Raw genomic sequence first — 18,978 nt, 5'->3', positions numbered from 1 at the left:
AGATAGCTTCTAAAACAAAGGATGAAACTTAGGGAACAAACTCTAAGGAGGCAATGACATACACAGAAAAGGAAGAAAAGGAATCTGTACACAGAAAACCCTTGGATGTTGTTTCTTCTCTTAGGCTATTTGTAAGAATTCCAGGGGAGCTGCTGCTTATTAAGGATTCTGCCCTGTGGGCAGCCCAGTCTTCATGCAAAGTAGGAAAAAGTTGCCCACAGCATGAAAAGCAGGCATCGATGCTCCAATTAAGTGGCATCTAATCCTTGTATACAAATTACCTGAATCCTAACCAAAACCACCATGCTATATATCTTCACGGTGCCGATAGCAGATCTAGCTACGGTCGTTCAGTTTGTCCTGAAAAGATCCATAAGGGAGACTTTCCAACTTTTATGTCAGCAGAGAGGGAAAACGGATGCATAGGCAAAAAACCAAGAAACTCATCTTCCAATTTTTCCTTTATGCAGCGTCCTTAGCTTCAAGCGACACAGACTAATTCTTTTGGTTAAAATATGATGAACTGCAGACCCAGGCTCACATCTCCATTCAGCCAGTTATTTGGGACTAGTTGCCAAATTGTGGCCAAACGTAACTCAGAAGATTTCTAATGAGAATAAAAGGAAAGATGGACCACCCTTTGAGCTTCACAAAAAGGGAAATATGCTGCAGCTTCATACTACTTCATGCAAAAAAGAAAAAAATAAACACTCCTTCCATCCTTCCACCTGTGTTACTGGTTCCCAATGTAACACTAGTTACATGTTTAACATCCCATTAATTGATATTAATAGTCATGTGGGTCATCCTTTTTCTTTCCTAGAGCTGATAGGAATTTTAGTTGCCAAGATTCTAGCTGGCATCAGGTTGAAATGGGCTGTTCTTCATGGAATAAACTAGCCAGTTGAATCAGCTCGGATAACTATTGCCCACTGAATTCTCCCTAAGCGACACAGGAAGAAAATGGAATTACAAGATTGCTATTTTAAAAGAGAGCAGAGCATCTTGTTAATTAACAAGCTGATGGTTATTTATATGTCTTCAATTCTACAGCTGCATTTGTGATTGCAACAGCATAATTAGCAATTTCAGTGGTTCATTAACTTCACAATTTAAGGAGTCATAGTATTTTTTAATCCAAAGGATTTATTACAAACACACAAGAAGCAATGTTTCGAAAAGGGAAAGACTATCCTGATTTAGCATCCTGGAATTGTGCCAAAATGTACTGTTTGTAGATGACATTTTACAGGATAAATCAACAAAAGTCAGGAGTGGAGTAAAGTTTGGTCTAATGGTTAGGGAACAAAAGCTAGAAACCAGGAAACTAAGTTCTAGTCCCAACTTAATCACTAATGATGGGTAGATGCCTGTGGACCAGTCACTCTCTTAACACACTGAGTTGTAGGGGAAATAGAAAGAGGAAGGAATATTACACACGTTTGCCACTTTGAGTTATTTATAAAAATAATAAAGATGGGATTTATTTTTTTAAAAAAAGAGTTGTAGTCACTGATATTATATTAGAACAGTCCAACCTAAAATCCACTATTCAATAACAAATTACACTAATAAATACGGCTTAATAGAGCTTGATAGAGGATGTAGCTTCAATGCATTTCCCAAATGATTATTCACCCTTTTAGACATGTCTCATACATATTTCATCAAAAAAAATATTTTATTTTATTTCAAAACATTTCCATTCTTCTGCATCAGTAATTGTTTTCACACATTCAGCTATAAAACTGTGTTGAAGTCTAATGGGAAATCAAGAGATGTATCAAGAGATTCAAAATATATGTAACTGGCAGTAGTAAGTAAAAATTCCTGCTTTAAAATGTCTTACGCTAGCCATGGACAGGACAGTATTTTCTAACATTTTTTTTTAAATTCCCAGCTACCCATTGAATAATATTACCAGGTTTTCTTTTCACTTATTACCTAAAATGTCACCTGAAGTATAGGTAATCTTCAACTTACAACCATTCATTTAGTAACCACTTGAAGTTACAATGGCACTGACAGAAATGATTTACAACTGGTCATCTGCTTATAACTGTACCAGCATCCCCACAGTCATGTGATCAAATTTTGGGTGCCTGGCAATCAGCATGTATTTATGACCATTGCAATGGTTTGGTGTCACGTGATAACCATTTGCAATCTTTCCAGCTGGCTTCCGATAAGCAAAGTCAAGGGGGGAATTGTATTTGCTTAACGACCATATGACTTACTTAACAACTGCCTTGATTCACTTAACAACAGTCATGAGTCATAAAAAAGATAAAATTGGATGTGATTTACTTAACACAACCACCTTGCTTAGCAACGAAAATTCCGGTCCCAATTTTGGTTATAAACCGAGGACAACCTATATTTATCATGTATCCACAGAAGAGAAATGAATAATTCACACTGGCGAGGATTTTTTTTTCAAAACATATATTGTCAATACTGTATACAGAATAGGTCTTACCTGGACAAGTTCTCTATAGGCAGATTTCGCTAAATTGTATGGCACCAAAAGATTCGACGCCAGGAAATAGAGGACTTCCAAGCCAGTGAACACCATTGCAAATTTGTTGATGATGACAATAGTCTCCAGAGGAACTAAGCAAAGCCGGGCCAGCAGAGGGAGCATGTGAGCAGAAAAGAGCCAGATTTGCTTGGTTTTCATGACACAAGAACAAAGGGTGCAGACCACCAGCTGACCTGCAAAGGATTAAGAACACCAAGCAGTTAAATCCTGTCACTTTATCTCCCCCCCCCCCCAAAAAAAACCAAGGGGAGGGGAGTTTCTTATTATAATTCCTTTTCCTCTCTATATCTGAAAATACCAACTACATCTTTATTTTGATTGTCCCTCTCATTTAGCAATGACGTGTAACTTGTATGAGTAATTGTATGGGTTCAGCCACTTATTTTATTTTTAGGGGGAATATCATTTATATATCCTTGAAGAAGGCAATGGCAAACTGTCTTCTTACTCTTGCTGTGAAAATTACATGGCACTTCTGTGAAATCACCAGGAATTGAGTTTGACTCAAAGGAGACTTCTTTGGATGCCACTGGAATAAAGGTCTCATATGTATTTTTAAGAACCATACAAGGTTTTATTTTATAAAATAATCCTGGGAAAATATGTAGCTGTTAGTTGACTCTTTACCGCCCAATTTCAATAGCCCAATCTCAGAAACTTGCAGAAATGGGGAATAGATGCATATTCATTTTCAGTTTTTCTAAATATGCATACAAATATATAAAGATGAACTAAATTAAAAAAAACACAATTCTTGACAATGAAACATAATCCTATATGAGCCTCTTTAAAAAAAAAATAGAATTAAATTTGGTCCCAAAATAGAATTAAAGTGGTCTGAAAATTTGAATAAAAATTAGTTCCTCATACACTTGACTTGGCTCATCCTTTGTAACAACTTGTGGAAAAATTCCCTTAAAGGGTAATTTATATAAATCAAATCAGCTCATAATCAGGAATATTGCTACAGTGGTATAAGTTGAGATGAAAAAGACCAGACTGGAACAATGTAATCTACTACTCATGCATTTATGTAGAATATTTCAAATAAAATATTCAATAACTTCCAAGACGATGGGGTGGTTATCCTACAGAAGAGAGTGCGAACATTATCTTGAAAAATACATGACGAAGTTGTAAGTACACTGCATTCTTGATGAATTTCATACTACAACCCGTAATTGCTAAGGACCCCTTATACTACATTAATAACTCTTGCTCTAAGATGTGATACTTAGGAGTAGTGAAAAGTACACTTGAGATCCAAATTGCCTAATATAGTATAACACAGCCATTGTTTTTTTTTCCTTTTAAAATATTTATATTTCCTTACCAGTCATTGGCTACATATTAGCTCTTCGTGAAGTTTTAACCATCGAAGAAACTTTTTAACTGATGATTCCATTTGACTTCACCTTTTCAGTTTTTAAGAGTAGCAAATGACATGCTTTCAAAAAAATGCAGTGAGGCTAAATAACAGACACACACCCTTCTTAGGGCAGGTTCAAACTTAACCATAATGGCTCAGTAAACATGGTTATTAAAACAAAGACAATTCTGCCTTTACCACTGCAAAAATCAGGTTATTTGCCACCATAACTTTCATGTATAATCTTGAATTGAAACAAAATCAATTTTGAATATTGATAACGGACTACCCTGATGAGAATGTAAATGCTTGCTTCCGATGTCTAATGCAAAAGTTGATCCTATAAGGTTGTTAAGATATCAGGCTAGAAACTGGGAGAGCATGAGTTCAAGTCCCACTTTAGCCATAAAAGTCATCTGGATGATCTTGGACCAATTGCTCTCTCTCTCTCACCTCCACCCACCTTACAGGGTTGTTGTTATGATGAGAATAGGAGGAAGGAGTAATGGACATGTTCACAGCTTTGAATTGTTTATTAAAAAATAATAAAGGTGAGATATAAATAAATTAATAAATAATAGAACAAGATCATCTCTTATCTGGACAAAGAGTTGAAATTCTGTAGATACAGTAGTACAAAAAAGCCAAACCAATCTGAGAACCAAGCTGCTACTTTCATCAACGAACAACAAGTCTTATTATAATGTTATCGCCTCCGTTACTTCAGTTTTTATCTTACACTGTATTTGGTAATGATCTTGTTTATATCGTTCTTTTATATTGCTGTTAAATTTACATTGTGCTTTCCTTCCAGCAGCTCAAGGCAATGTATATGGCTAGCCCTCCTCCAATGTATCTCAACAACTTCCCTTTCAGGTAATTTGGGACAGAGTGTGTACGCTAAAAGTCATTTTTAGTGAGCGGTGGGTCTGTTTCCAGGCGGAGGGTAAACGTTAGGGATGTACAAACTGGTTCACCTACAGAACAACTGTAGATGGTTTAGAATGGTTCATGCCTGAACGGAAGGTGGGTCTGAATATCAAATGAAATGACACTGCTTTGTTCTGGATACAGACCAAAATCAGGCTATTCCAAAGAGAAGTAAAAAGGAGGAAAAGACCAGGAAGATCAGAGAGAGTGGCAACAGTTGGGGAATATCTGGAAAGATCAAGTGGGTGAATGCCTCACTAGAGATATCATGACAGGATGGGTTAAGGAGAAGAGAGCAGTGGTGGGATTCAAAAAAAATTACTACCGGTTCTGTGGGCATGGCTTGGTGGGTGTGGCGAGGGAAGGTTACTGCAAAATCCCCATTTCCTCCTGATCAGCTGAGACTCGGGAAGCAGAGAATAGATGGGGATGGGGGCCAATCAGAGGTGGTATTTACTGGTTCTCCAAACTATTCAAAATTTCCGCTATTGGTTGTCCAGAACTGGTAAGAATCTGCTGAATACCACCTCTGAAGAGGGGTTAAGACACTGAATCCTGAATCCCCCTAACTGCCCTATAAAATCTCACAGAACAGATTGGCAAAACTTCTGGAGTTTAATAAATTTAACCACTTGTTTGTTTGTTTTGGATTCAAAACAAAACACACTTTCTCTTTCAGGCATACTTACAATTGATTTGAATTTGGGTTTTCCCAGATCCAATCATAACTAGGACTAGCTGTAACCTTAACTACTATATCACAGTGACTCTCTTGTTCAATCTTTACTCAAGCTTTCAGTATTCTGAGAAAAACTGTATGCAAATACATAATTTGTGCATCTTTTCTATGAAGTGTTTGTTTTTATAAATGGAGAAAGAACATGTAGCACTTTGAGTACCACTCCAGAATTATGAACTGGTACAATAGCCAGAACAAAAGTTTCAGCCAACATGTTTCTATAATGTGACTGCAATTGTTTTGGAAATGATCTAGAGAAATAACTCTAATACGAGCATAGTACCTTTCTATTAAAACAAAACTGCAGCTCCTTTGAGGCATTGAATCGCTGAAGCCAACTATGCTTAAAGCAACTATTTCAAAGTCTGAAAAAGGAGGCTGCTTTAGTAGAAAACAGAGAATACTGTCTGTGCTCACATGTAAGCCACATCCAAAGTACTTATTTCAACATATTTCTAAACCACCCCTTTATATAGTCAAAATAGTTGGAAATTAAAAGCTCATTAAAAGTAGCTGCATGGATTGGGATGATTACTACATCGGCTTACTCATAAACATCTATCATCTTATTAAAATATTATATTGGTTGCTGAGTTAGAAGTCAGCTTCTATACTGGCTGCCTCCATTCTGACAAGTCTCCCAGTTAGCTTATTAATTTTATTCAATGTATCTTTCTGGGTTTTGGATAACTTCCAAGAACCCAACCCCCATTTCGCTATGATAAGTAATAATTAAAATGCATTTTTTAATTCTATGTTCTTCTGTATTAGTTATACAAGTTGTAATTAATTTCACAATCACGAGGTGTGCTGAGGCTCATAAAGCTAAAAAGATTAAAAATCAATGGGCTTTACAGAAAGAATCTAACTTAACAAATCAGGATGGGAATGAATAGTGTGATTGTGCCTGGATATTAAACATATAGTTTTGTGTTGTAACTTCTTCCCTTCTGGTCTCCTATTAGAAGCCATCATTTTGAGATTACTCCTACTTCCTTTTCAAAATTTTGTTACATTTCTTGGGATCCCTAAGAAATTTTGTATGTAAAGTAATTAATTTTCTTGGGGATCCCAAGAAATGTAACAAAACATTATAGATTTCTTCTGAGTATTACTGATGCTTCACAACAAATGTAAACAAGTTGTATCCCCTAAATCAGGGCTGTCAAACTCACAGCCCAGGGACGGATGCGTCATACACTGGCCACGCCCACACCCGGTTTAGCGAAGGGGGAAAAAGTTGTGATACATCATATGACGATGCAGGTTTGACACCCCTGACCTAAATGGACTTTTGTAGCAGGTTCAGGATCTTTAACAAATCTTCCATCATATCCACACAGCTACATTTCCCACGGTTCTTAAATTGGGAGGGGAAGTTGCACACCATATTGTGCTGTGATCTAGTTCCCATTTTCCTTGTGCCTTCCCCATCTCTTTCTTTTTCTAGTGTGTCTTCCAAGCAGAGGCTCTGTCTGGTTATCTTTATAATATACCTGGAAATTAGTTCCTAAACTAGCAGAGGGGCCAAAAGAATAATCAGACTTTTTAAATAAATGTACATGTTTTCATCAAAATTAAATATGGGAATACTCCCCAAAGAATTAATAACTATAAAATATGGACTGGAGGGATATATGAAAGACAGAAAAGAGACATCAATATTTTAAAGTTGCAATAGACTCATGTTTCTTCCTCTATTTGAACAAATAAATCATGCTTATAATGAATGGCAGAAAATTAGCCCAAAAGGGGAGATGGAAAACTTGTCCATAGAGCAAACGTTTTTGAAAACTATTATCCATTCATCAACCAAAATAAATGAACAAACCAAGACTAGGTCACACATCATAGTTTCAGTAAGTAAGTAAGCTGTTTAGATTTCATTGTTAAACAGCAAACTGATTTCCTGCCAGACCAGCTGTACTATGGGTGACAAATCTTTTGAGCTACAGGGCTGGAATGTTTTTCACTTTGAAAGAATCTATCAATCTTTTACTGTAAATCTTTTCTTTTTTTAAAAAAAAACCCAGCCAAAATCACAAAGCAAGTACGAAAACCAAAAGCGCATCCTCCTTCAAGTTTGAATACCGTATCAAGTTCCCAATTCAATAAATTGGTTGACTCATTTTCTTTGTTGATAGTTGGGAAGCTCTGCTTCCATCCTCTGTGTTAAAAGATCAAAGGGGATTGGACAGCTGTTGTGAGAACAGTTGTTTAGATGTTGGGATTCCACAGTTTGGACATCTGGTATCCCAGAAAGAAGTAATCTGAGAGCTCTGTGAAAGAATCCTTCAGGCCAGCTTGCACTACAGTTACAAAGCTCTATCTAGATCAAATAGGTTGATGCAATGTAAACTGGATTCAGCTCATACACTTCCCAACGTCTTTTCACATATATGAGGTTTAGGTTTAAAGTAGCCATAACTCATAAATGTTGGATTTGAATTGAAGGAACTGTGGCTTCTTTATAAAACAACAACAAATCAAAGCTTCAGTTGATCTTATTTGCTGTACTATCTACTTGGCAGAATTCTTACATGTGATCGCAAAAGAAGAAAAACAGGACCACCGTAGATTTGGGTTCTACCACAAAACCGCGGATGACAAAATCGCGGTCGACGAAAGCGCGTATGTGACGTCATCACAGCGCGACGAAAAAGATCGAAAAATGTAAAAATAAAGCTAAAACCTTCCCCTAACCCCCCCAAACCTAACCCTAAACCTAACTCTTAACCTAACCCTAAACCTAACCCTTAACGTAACGAAAAACCTAACGCTAACCCTTAACCTAACGCTAAACGTAACGCTAACGCTCTAACCCTAACCCTTAACCTAACCCTAACCCTAACCCTTAACCTAACCCTTACCTTTATGTGAATCGGCTTGCTGTAATTTAATTTTTATTTCAATTTTTTGATCTTTTTCGTCGCGTTGTGATGACGTCACATACGCGATTTCATCGACCGCGCTTTTGTGGAACGCGCTTTTGACGGGTCACGTAGATTTGTGCGGGTACTTTTCATACAATGGGAAATCACAGTCTCCCAATATGTCTTAAACTGGATCTTGGTGCCAACACAATAGAACATACTCTGAATTATACAGGTAGCCCACAACTTACAACAGTTCATTTTGTGACCATTTGAAGTTAAAACGGCACTGAAAATAATGACTTATGACTCCTTTTCACACTTATGACTGTTGCAGCATCCTCACAGTCACATGAGGTACATTCAGATGCTTGGCAACTGATTCACATTTATGACAGCTCCAGTGTCCCGGGGTCGTGCGATCACCTTTTGCGAACTTCTGACCAGCTAAGTCAATGTGGAAGCCCAGATTCAAGTTATTAATTTAAGGAAAAAATTAGAGGAAAGTCATAACAATTTTACAATTGTTTCATTTAACAACATACGACTTTGGACTCAATTGTGGTCGCAAGTTGAGGACTTACCTTTACAATGATATATACACAAAAACTCACAACAGAAGTTCTTTATTTCCTGATTAAGAATATAATGGCACCTGGATCATTCATCTCCACCCTCCTTTCCAGTTTAAGTCAAAGAATTTAAAAAAAGACAAGCATATTATTGCTGAAGTGACACAATGCTAATTAAGACCTATTTTCATACTCCAGCCTGGTATATGAGAACATGAATTGTTGCTATTGATATTGTTTTCTACTGTTATAAAGGATCACCTGGAGGCACAGGGCATGCAACAACATGACTTAAAATGTTACTGGATTACTGTTACTGATGGCGTAAGAGCTATTTCATTAATTGCAATCGTGGGTAAATCTTGCTATTCTATAGAAGGTGATGGATGTTTTATGTACTCACCGATCAAAGCTGTCAGAAAACGATTCATGGAAAGAGGCTCTAGGTACATTGGCCCTTCGTAACCGGATTCTAGCTCACTTCTTACATAATCCCTAAAAGAAAATGAGCTACATTAAAGAACTTTTAACATGAAGCGATATTTGCAAAATGAGGGTAGTTTAAGACCAGAATCATGCAAGATACAAAGTTATGGTATTTAACCATGATGTATTCAATATACCACGATCAACTTGTTAAATTATCCATCATAATACGTATATTAAACCAACATCACAAAGCGTAATGGTTTAGTTCAATGTGAAAGCCCAGTCTAACATTTAAACATTACTTAAAAAAAACAGTTGTCTATTCTATATAGTTCTCATTGGTGACAAATCTTGATGATATATATTTATTTTATTAGGCGACAAGCTCTATGAGAAATTCAGCTATCAATCTCTCCCCCATTAATATATGCTTTTTCAAGAAAAATCATGCTCTCATCTTCCCCCTCCCTGGAAACTCAGCCTTGTTATTAAACAGGCATGACTGAAATATTCCAAGAATTCATTAATTATTTTGAATTTCATTCCTGAAGTTACCAAACCTCCCTAACATGTTTGCTTTGTGAAACCTTCCTTTGTATACAAAGTAGTTGACAAAAGGCCAAACTTTCGCATACCGCAAAATCTCTGCTAGGCAGATGACCTTGCTTGTATTTGAGAGATCAGGACCAATTTTTTGCCAAAGGTATAAAAAGATAAGCATTCCAGCTTATCTGAGAGTCCTCAATTGTCAAGGTTCATAGTAGTTCTATCGCTGAAATAGGCCCATGCTGTTTTGATCTTTAAAAATAATCCCTTAACTATTTGCATCAGTTGCAATTTCTTTCTAAGTTTATATTGATTCATTTCATTTAAATCAGGGGTGTCAAACTTGATTTTATCGAGGGTTGCATCAGGGTTATGTTTGACCTTGGGGGACAGAGGTGGGTTCCTACCAGTTCGCACCTATTCGGTAGAACTGGTTCGTCAAATCTACCGAACTGGTTAGAAGAGGTTCCACCAGTGGACCCGGAAAGCAGGCCACACCTACAGAAGAGGTTCCAAAATTTTTTGAAACCCACCACTGGTCCTTGGATATGATTATTCTACACTATCGTGCTCATATTTATAAAACTCAGAACCTCTGTGAAGGGTAAGGATGACTACTGCGCTTGTGGTGCAATCAGAACATTGCATGTGTTGAAGTTGTTTTAATGCAAACCAAAGATGCCTTTCAAAAAACAAATTTACATCATATTTTTATGCATGCCAGTGCTGTGTGTGAGGTAATTTAAGGTGGTTCTGACAAGTGTCATCGGCATCTTCATATCCGGTCACATGGGCAGCAAGCCACTCCCATCCGGTCACATGAGCAGCAAGCCACTCCCACAAAGGAGGCCACACCCACAGAGTAGGTTCAAACAATTTTTGAAATTGTTGGGGGACCAGAGTGGGCATGGCCAGCTCAATGTAACTCATGTAGGGGGAGGCTGTGATGGCTCGAGTGCTCTGCCAGAGAAAATGGGCTCCTCAGCTCCATTTTCGGCTGTGACTGCCTCCTGCAACGCTCTGCCAGTGAAAATGGAGCTAGGGAGGGGTGCGTGTGGCCCTCCTGAAGCTTTGTTTTCACTGGCAAAGGTGCTGGGGGCCAGTTCTTCACTGTTTCCCGGGTGGCCCCACAGGCCAGATCAAAGCATCCCATGGGCCAGATCCGGCCCCTGGCCCTTGAGTTTGACACCCCTGATTTAGATAGATGCAGACAAATGTTATACATACAGCAGACCAGCCACATAACTGACCTCCTGGCCATCCCAAATTACACACCTACTTATTCCTTCTTTGCTTGCCCCAATATTTCCTTCTGTTCCTTCATTAAAGCCACAATTTGTCTATAGTACTTTAAAAGCATAAAAAGTTAGTTAGTTTTTGTTTAGCGACCACAATTGGGACCGGCAACTTAGTTGTTAAGTGGTCACTGAATGAACTTATGACTCTGCTTACAATCTTATTTCAGCTTCTCTTTCCTTCACAGATCTGCAAAGGTCATAACTGCAATGATTGCTCATAAATTTATTTTTTCATCACTGTCTTAATTCCGCAGTTGTTGCGCAAGGCAGTTACCAGAAGAGGACTTCCTATAAACACAACAAAACCTAAGCAGTTGTACACCTATCTCCTTGAACTAGATTATGTTAACTTGAATAATTGTACTTTCTTAGGTTATCAGCTGATAAACACTGCTTTAAAAAAAAATCACAATGAGATCTATTCATTACAGAAATTCAATCCAAAATAAAAAACATAATAGAGTACAGGTAGTCCTCAGTTAATAACCTGTTCAAAACAGCAAAGGCACTCAACAAGTGGTACTTCTAACCGGTCCTTGAAGTTCCAGCCATCGTACCACCGCCTCAGTCACATGGTTGCAATTCAGGCACTTTGGACGGGTGACTGAATCACACTTGCAAGAGTTGCAGCATCCCAATCATGGGGTCACTATTCACAACCTTCCCTGCTGACTTCTCACAAGCCAGGTCAAGGGGAAAGCCAGCAGGAAAGATCGCAAATTGCTTCACTGCTTTTTCTTCAGAGGAGCTCTGCTATGGAGTACAGCTTACAACAATTCATTTAGTGATCCTTTTGAAGTTACAATGGCACTGAAAAGAGTGACTTATGACTGTTTTTTCATACTTTACAACCGTTGCAGCAAAAAAAAAAAAAACCTTCATCACATTTGTCTGGAACGGTATAGGGCAGCGATGGCGAACCTTTTTTGGCTTGCGTGCCAAAAGCGGGGAGAGCGCAGGGGGATTTGTGCGGGCGTGCCACACCCATAATGCTTTCTGCACAATCCCAACGCACATACGCGCACACCCAGCAACCCCCCCCACATTTTTGGAATGATTTTTTCCTCCTCCCCAGCCCCAGAGGATTTATAGGAGCCTGAGGAGGGCAAAAACAGCCTCCCCGGAGGCCCTCCAGAGGCTTCAGGAGCTTCCCTGAAGACTCCAGAGTGCAAAAAACTGGCCATAAGTGCAAACCAGAAGTTCAGGAATGGACTTCCTGGTTGCTCGTAGGGCAAGTTTTAGCCCTCTGGAGTGTTCAGGGGCTTTCAGGAGGCTTCCCTGAATGCTCCAGAGGGCTAAAGCTGGCTCTACGAGCAACCTGGAAGTGACTTCCGGTTTGCTCGTAGGGTCATTTTTTCCCTTCAGAGAAGCCTCCTGAAGGCTCCGGAGGGCTAAAACCGCACCCTACGAGCAAACCAGAAGTACGTTCCCGGAAAATGGAAGCCTTCAAGGAAGCCTCCGGAGGGTGAAAAATGGCCTCAAAGGGCCGAAATCAGTTGGCAAGCGCGCACATGAGCGCTGGCCAGCTGACAAGGCAATGCCTCATGTGCCCTGACAAATGGGTCTACGTGCCACCTGTGGCATGCATGCCATAGGTTCGCCATCATGGATATAGGGTTTCCTGCCTAGGCAGGGGGTTGGACTAGAAGACCTGCAAGGTCTTTTCCAACTCTGCTATTGTATTGTACATGATCAAAATTTGTACACTTGGCAGCTGACTCATATTTATGACGGTTGCAGGGTCCCGGGGTCATGCAATCCCCTTTAGCGACCTTCTGAAAAGCAACCTTAGTGGGGAAGCCAGATTCGCTTAACAACTGTGTTACTATCTTAACAACTGCAGTGATTCATTTAACAATTGTGGCAAGAAAGATTGTAAAATGGGGCATAACTCGCTTAACAAATATCTCACTTGCAGCAAAAATTTGGGGGGCTCCATTGTGGGTCGTAGGTCGAGGACTACCTGCATGAGATCTCGGAGATCTTGTAGTCCATAGCCTTACATGCACTGCAGTACCCCCTTCCCTAGCCTGCATGCACTTGGGTGGCACAGAAGCAACCCCTGTCTTGTTCCATAGGTATTCATCTGCCCTCCAGCCTGTTTGCAAGCTATCCTGGACTTGCAACTTCCAGCCACCTCATCTCATTGACTTCGCTTGTGGGAAGCCAGCAGGAGGATGCAAGTCACAGTCATGTGTGGTCCTCACTTAACAACCCACAATTTTCACTTAATAATGGCAACAGAGGACTCTCAGGATTCGCTATCATTAAGCAATGTGGCCATGGGACATCACACTATGCAACTGCATTGCTTAGCAACAGAAATTCTAGTCCAATTATTGTTGTTAACAGAGGACTGTCTCCTCTACTGATAATAGCAATAGCACTTAGACTTATACACCACTTCACAATGCTTTTACCCCCTCTAAGCGGTTTACAGAGTCAGCATTTTGCCCCCAACAATCTGGGTCCTTATTTAACCCACCTGGGAAGGATGGAAGGCTGAGTCAACCTTGAGCCTGGTGAGATTTTAACTGTTGAACTACAGCTACCAGTCAGCTGAAGTAGCCTGCAGTACTGCACTCTAACCATTGCACCATCTCGCCTCTATAATCACAACTGAGCCCAAAGTGTCCGCTAAGCAAGACAGTTTTTAAGATTTTAAATGTGTTTTTAAGTTTTTAATTTTTTAAAAAAAATTTAAATTTTTTAAAAGTTTTTAAATTTTAAATTTTTTTAAATTTAAAAGTTTTTAAGTTTTTAAATGTGCCCCCATTTTATTAACTTTCTTGCCACAGTTGTTAAGTGAATCACTGCAGGTGTTAAGTTAGGAACACGGTTGTTAACTGGATCTGGCTTCCCCATTGAGGTCTCTTGTCAGAAGGTTGCAAAAGATGATCACATGATCCCAAGACAATGTCATAAATTGTCTCAATGTCAAAACCACATACCAATAGTCAAGCGTCCAAATTTAGAAGACATGACCACGGAGATGTTGCAATGGTTGGAAGTGTGAAAAATGGTCACCGGTCGGGTTTTTTTCTGTGCCATTGTAATTTTGAATGGTAACTAAATGAACAGTTGTAAGTTGAAGACTACCAGTATTTGCAAAACACAGCTGATTTACTGTCTTTATTAGAAAGGTTGCAAATATCTGTCTGCTCAGTTTCACTTCTCCAAAAGTTATTGTAAGAATAAATAAGTTTTTCCAAAGATGAATTCCAGAAACCATAAAGTATTCTGTAAAATTATTGCTCAAATTATGGATTGTTAAGACTTTTTTCTTAATAGGTATCTTAAGAGAGCTGCTTTACTATATAAACTGATGCTTTATCCGTTTTTATAACTAGAAGAACAAAATGGTTGTTCCTAGAAGTGAGATATAGTGAAAGGTGCAGCTGATAAAACTCAAAAGAAAGAAGTAATTGCATCTTATCTTCCCCTGAAATATAACAGATTCTACTACACTGACATTGCAAATTAGCTGGCAACAGAAAATAAAAATGTAATTGTGATTTTTTTAAAAAAAGGGGGGGGGGAGAATACAACTTCCAGTTTTTACAGCTTACACAGTGGATAACTAAGTCCCAAAATGCCTATGGCAGGGGTGTCAAACTCGATTTCATTCAGGGATGCATCAGGGATGTATTTGACCTCGGGGGCTCAGGGTGGGTGTGGCCAGCTCAACATCACTCATGTTGAGGGCACCTGTGATGACCCAAGTGCTCTGCCAGTGAAAACAGGCCCCCGAACTCCATTTTCGGCAGTGAGAGCTTCCTGCAACCCTCTACCAGTGAAAATGGTGCTCAGGAGAGCCACCCGCAGCCCTCACAAGCTCCGTTTTTCACTGCGACTGCCTCCTGTAACCCTTTGCCAATGGAAACATAGCTCCGTTTTCGCTGGCAGAGGCACCGCAAGCCGGTCCTTTGCTGTTTCCAGGGTGGCCCTGCGGGGCACATCTAAGCACTCTGTGGGCTGGATCCAGCCCCCGGGCCTTGAGTTTAACATCCCTGGCTTATGGAGGTTCTCAGTCATCCAGGTTATGGTTGTCCCAAAGGTGCTTTTTCAAGAGGCAAATGAACTTTCTGGTTTTTCTTTGAAGACGTTTTGCTTCTCATTCAAGAATCTTCTTCAGCTATGGCTGGATGGTAGGGAATGGGAGGATTTATATTCCTGGCAGACAGCTGGTCATTTGCATTCTTTTAGAGCTGGTGAGGCAACCTGGAGGTTTATGTGTGTCATCAGGTTCTTAGCAACACAACATATATGCAAACTTCAAATCCAAGAATAAACAAAGGCAGAAACTTGTCCACCCCAAGAGTAAAACACCCAGACACAAACTGAGCAACGTGGTATATGCAGTAAGCCATGTGCAGATCTGTACAATGAGGAAACAAAACAACCACTTCATAAACACATGGCACAACATTGGAGAACAAGATTGAACAGTCTATCTGCATTTAAAAGACAAAGTCCACTCATTTCAAGACAGCAAAGTCCACATTCTGGACAGAGGGGACTGTTGGTTTGAAAGAGGAGTCAAAGTCTATGTCAAAATTGAACAGCTCTCTCTCAACAGAGGGGAAGGGATAGGACATAATCTATCTCCAGTCTACAACCCAGTCCTTTCAACAGTTCCAAGAAGGCTCCACACCCATTTGCACTATTCAGATGACCCTGAGGACACAGATAAACCTCCAGATGATCTCAACTATAAGAATGCAAATGAGCAGCTGTCTGCAAGGAATATAAATCCTCCCATTCTGTACCATCCAGCCAGAGCTGAAGAATCTTCTTGGATGAGAAGTGAAAAGAAAAAACAAAGTCCAGTTGCCTCTTGAAAAAGCACCTTTGGGATGAACGCTCAAAACTTCACCTCTCCTGCCAACCAAGTTACAAACAATTCAAGGGCCTTTTTGCTGATGAAGTGGCTTAATCTTTTCCGTGCCACTTCCCCTTCTTTCCCTCCTATTAGCTCCAGGAAGTTGTATTAGGCTGGCAAGGAAAGTACTGTATAATTTCCCCCCTTACTCCGTAAACCCCTCTCCTGTTTATTATTACAGTTTTCTACAAACACTTTTTCCTTGAGTAAAAAGTGAAGAAAAAAATGAACAGTGTGATTCAGCTCTCATTCTTAGTGAAAAAAAGTGAAGTCCATAACCCTGGCATGGAAGGAGTATAACTGTTAATGCAAACAAGTGAGAGGATAGTCATTCATAAAGCTGAAGTGAATTTATAAAGCTGAAGTGAGAGACTAGTCCTTTATCTGTCCTTAAGCTGAGAGACACAACAGCAATTTACAATTTGTAAATGAGGGCATGCTTTGCTGCTGTGCTTTATAGAGTGGCCAATAAAAATCAAGGGGAAAAATTAAAGCATTGTGCAAGAAAATGTTTTTCCCAATTGCTCTTTAAAGGTAAAGGTTTCCTCCCACATATGTGCTAGTCGTTCCTGACTCTAGGGGGCGGTGCTCATCTTCATTTCAAAGCCAAAGAGCCAGCGCTGTCCAAAGACGTGGTCATGTGGCCGGCATGACTAAATGGTGAAGGCGCACGGAACACAGCTACCTTCCCACCAAGGTGGTCCCTATTTTTCTACTTGCATTTTTTACGTGCTTTCGAACTGCTAGGTTGGCAGAAGCTGGGACAAGTAATGGGAGCTCACTCCGTTACGTGGCACTAGGCAGTCGAACCGGCGACCTTTCTGATCGACAAGCTCAGCATCTTAGCCACTGAGCCCCTCAATTACACTTTATATACTATTTATTCTCCGTGTTATTCTTTTTAAAAAAAGAAACATTCCCTGAAGAAGTGGCAGATCTTCAATGTATGGAGGACCAAACCCCCCCACTGTCCACAACCAGATCTGTAAGTGAGACTGGGAGTGATCGCATCAATAGATCAACAAACCAATAAATTCCCATTGATTCTTATACAAGGCTCACTGGTCTTATTTTTACTTTTATTTATTTTATTTAAGAGCTGTGGTGGCTCAGTGGCTAGAATGCAGTACTGCAGGCTATTTCTGCTGTCTGCCGGTTGCCTGCAATTTGGCAGTTCAAATCTCACCAGGCTCAAGGTTGACTCAGCCTTCCATCCTTTCAAAGTAGTTAAAATGAGGAGCCAAATTGTTGGGGACTAATATGCTGACTCTGTAAACTGCTTAGAAATGTCTGTAAAGCACTGTGAAATGGTAGATAAGTCTAAATGCTATTGCCATTTTTACAGTGCTTTGATGGAATATATAATTTTACTATTTTATCTGTCTCATTTATAATACTGCACTTTATTTGTTGTAACCTACACTTTATCTGCTATGGTGTAACAACCAGGGAGTAACAATACTGAACGATTTGGATACTTAATTATGCTTGGGCTTATTTCTCATTCAGAATAAAGCAATGAGTGCATACATGAGCCACTATAGCTAAAACAAAGAGTAATTTTAGAAGCAGTTAGTTTCATCTAAGCATCTTTTTGTTAATGTAGGGGAAAAAAATCTCTGCAAGTCAACAAAGATACATTGTACTCATTGTGGTCAAAAGGATCTATAGCTCCAAAGTGGAATACTCAGAATGTTTTTAAAAAGTAATTCATTTTCAAATAACAATTGCAACAGTAATACCCATGAATTTTCAGTAGAGTAGAAGCTAAACTATAATTAAAAATTAGCCAAGTAATAGACTTAATTGGACTTCTGTCAAGAAACACTTGGACAAAGAGATACATGTTAACAGTAAACCTAATGTATGCACCTGTTTCATCAGCATAATCCAGTTATGTATCCAATATGTTATTGACTAACCTCAGGATTGGAATGTGCCATTTTGTTAAAAAAAAAAGGGGGAAAAAAACCCAAAGTGATTTAGATAAAGACAAGCACTTCCAGAAATGAATCTCAAAACCGTTGGGCATAGTCGTGCTTTTGATTCGTACCTAAGGATGCATAATCTACTAAACAGAAGGAAGATATCACTGTCAAGATGTATTGAGACTACATTGAAGGTCATTCTGGAAAGAATCTACCTGTGTGGTCACTCAGAGTCAACACCAAGTTGACCGCACTCCAGTCAAAGAAAGAATGCATGACTAGGAGATTGTTATGCTACCACACCCTCATTCATTTCCCAGAGACTATATGAAAATGAAGAAGCATTTTTTTGTACTGTGCATGTGCATTGTGGCCCTGAGTGAACTGGCAGTAGCAGCAGCCGGAATCCACCCCTGTTCCCAGTCCTCTATCCCATATTTTGTAGGCACTCTGAACCACATCGTTAGAGAAAACTGGAGATCAGGTTGGTATTTAAACTTATTCCAATTTCCTATGAATTTGGACCTGAACTATGACTCTGTGGGACTTTGGGTGGGTTTGGAATGAAGAATTGGCAATCTTGATCTTGATGGTGGGCATGAAATAGGCTGACTGTAATGATGAGCTCACTCATTACTTCAAATGTCACAAAGTGCCAGATTACCACTAATCTCTTATGTGTCCATGGAGATTCTCAAACATTCAGATCATGGTTATCCCAAAGGTGCTTTTCAAAAGGCAACTGGATTTTATTGGGGGGTTTTCTCTTGAAAATGTTTTGCTTCTTATCCAAGAACTGAACAGAAGAAAATTCTTGGATGAGAAGTGAAAAAAATTTCAAGGAAAAAACCCAAGAAAGCCCAGTTGCCT

The 18,978-nt window shown here is 39.4% G+C and overlaps 1 protein-coding gene across 2 annotated transcripts in view; it reads right to left on the bottom strand.

The window, feature by feature from the left end:
• Window positions 1-18,978, bottom strand: part of RNF145 (ring finger protein 145) — a 75,430-nt gene that overhangs the window by 21,804 nt on the left and 34,648 nt on the right. For both annotated transcript variants that reach the window (XM_014070767.2, XM_087709390.1), the window contains exons 4-5: window positions 9,429-9,520; window positions 2,480-2,715 (exon numbers count right to left, since the gene is read on the bottom strand). In XM_014070767.2, the coding sequence (XP_013926242.1) occupies window positions 2,480-2,715; window positions 9,429-9,520 (328 nt within the window). The remainder of the gene's footprint in view (window positions 1-2,479; window positions 2,716-9,428; window positions 9,521-18,978) is intronic.

Source organism: Thamnophis sirtalis, unplaced genomic scaffold (assembly GCF_051295495.1).
Source record: "Thamnophis sirtalis isolate CommonGarterSnake01/CBP01778 unplaced genomic scaffold, rThaSir2_p1.2 scaffold_3, whole genome shotgun sequence".
In the NCBI taxonomy this organism is placed as follows: Eukaryota; Metazoa; Chordata; class Lepidosauria; order Squamata; family Natricidae; genus Thamnophis; species Thamnophis sirtalis.
This window is presented reverse-complemented; position numbering and strand designations above follow the sequence as displayed.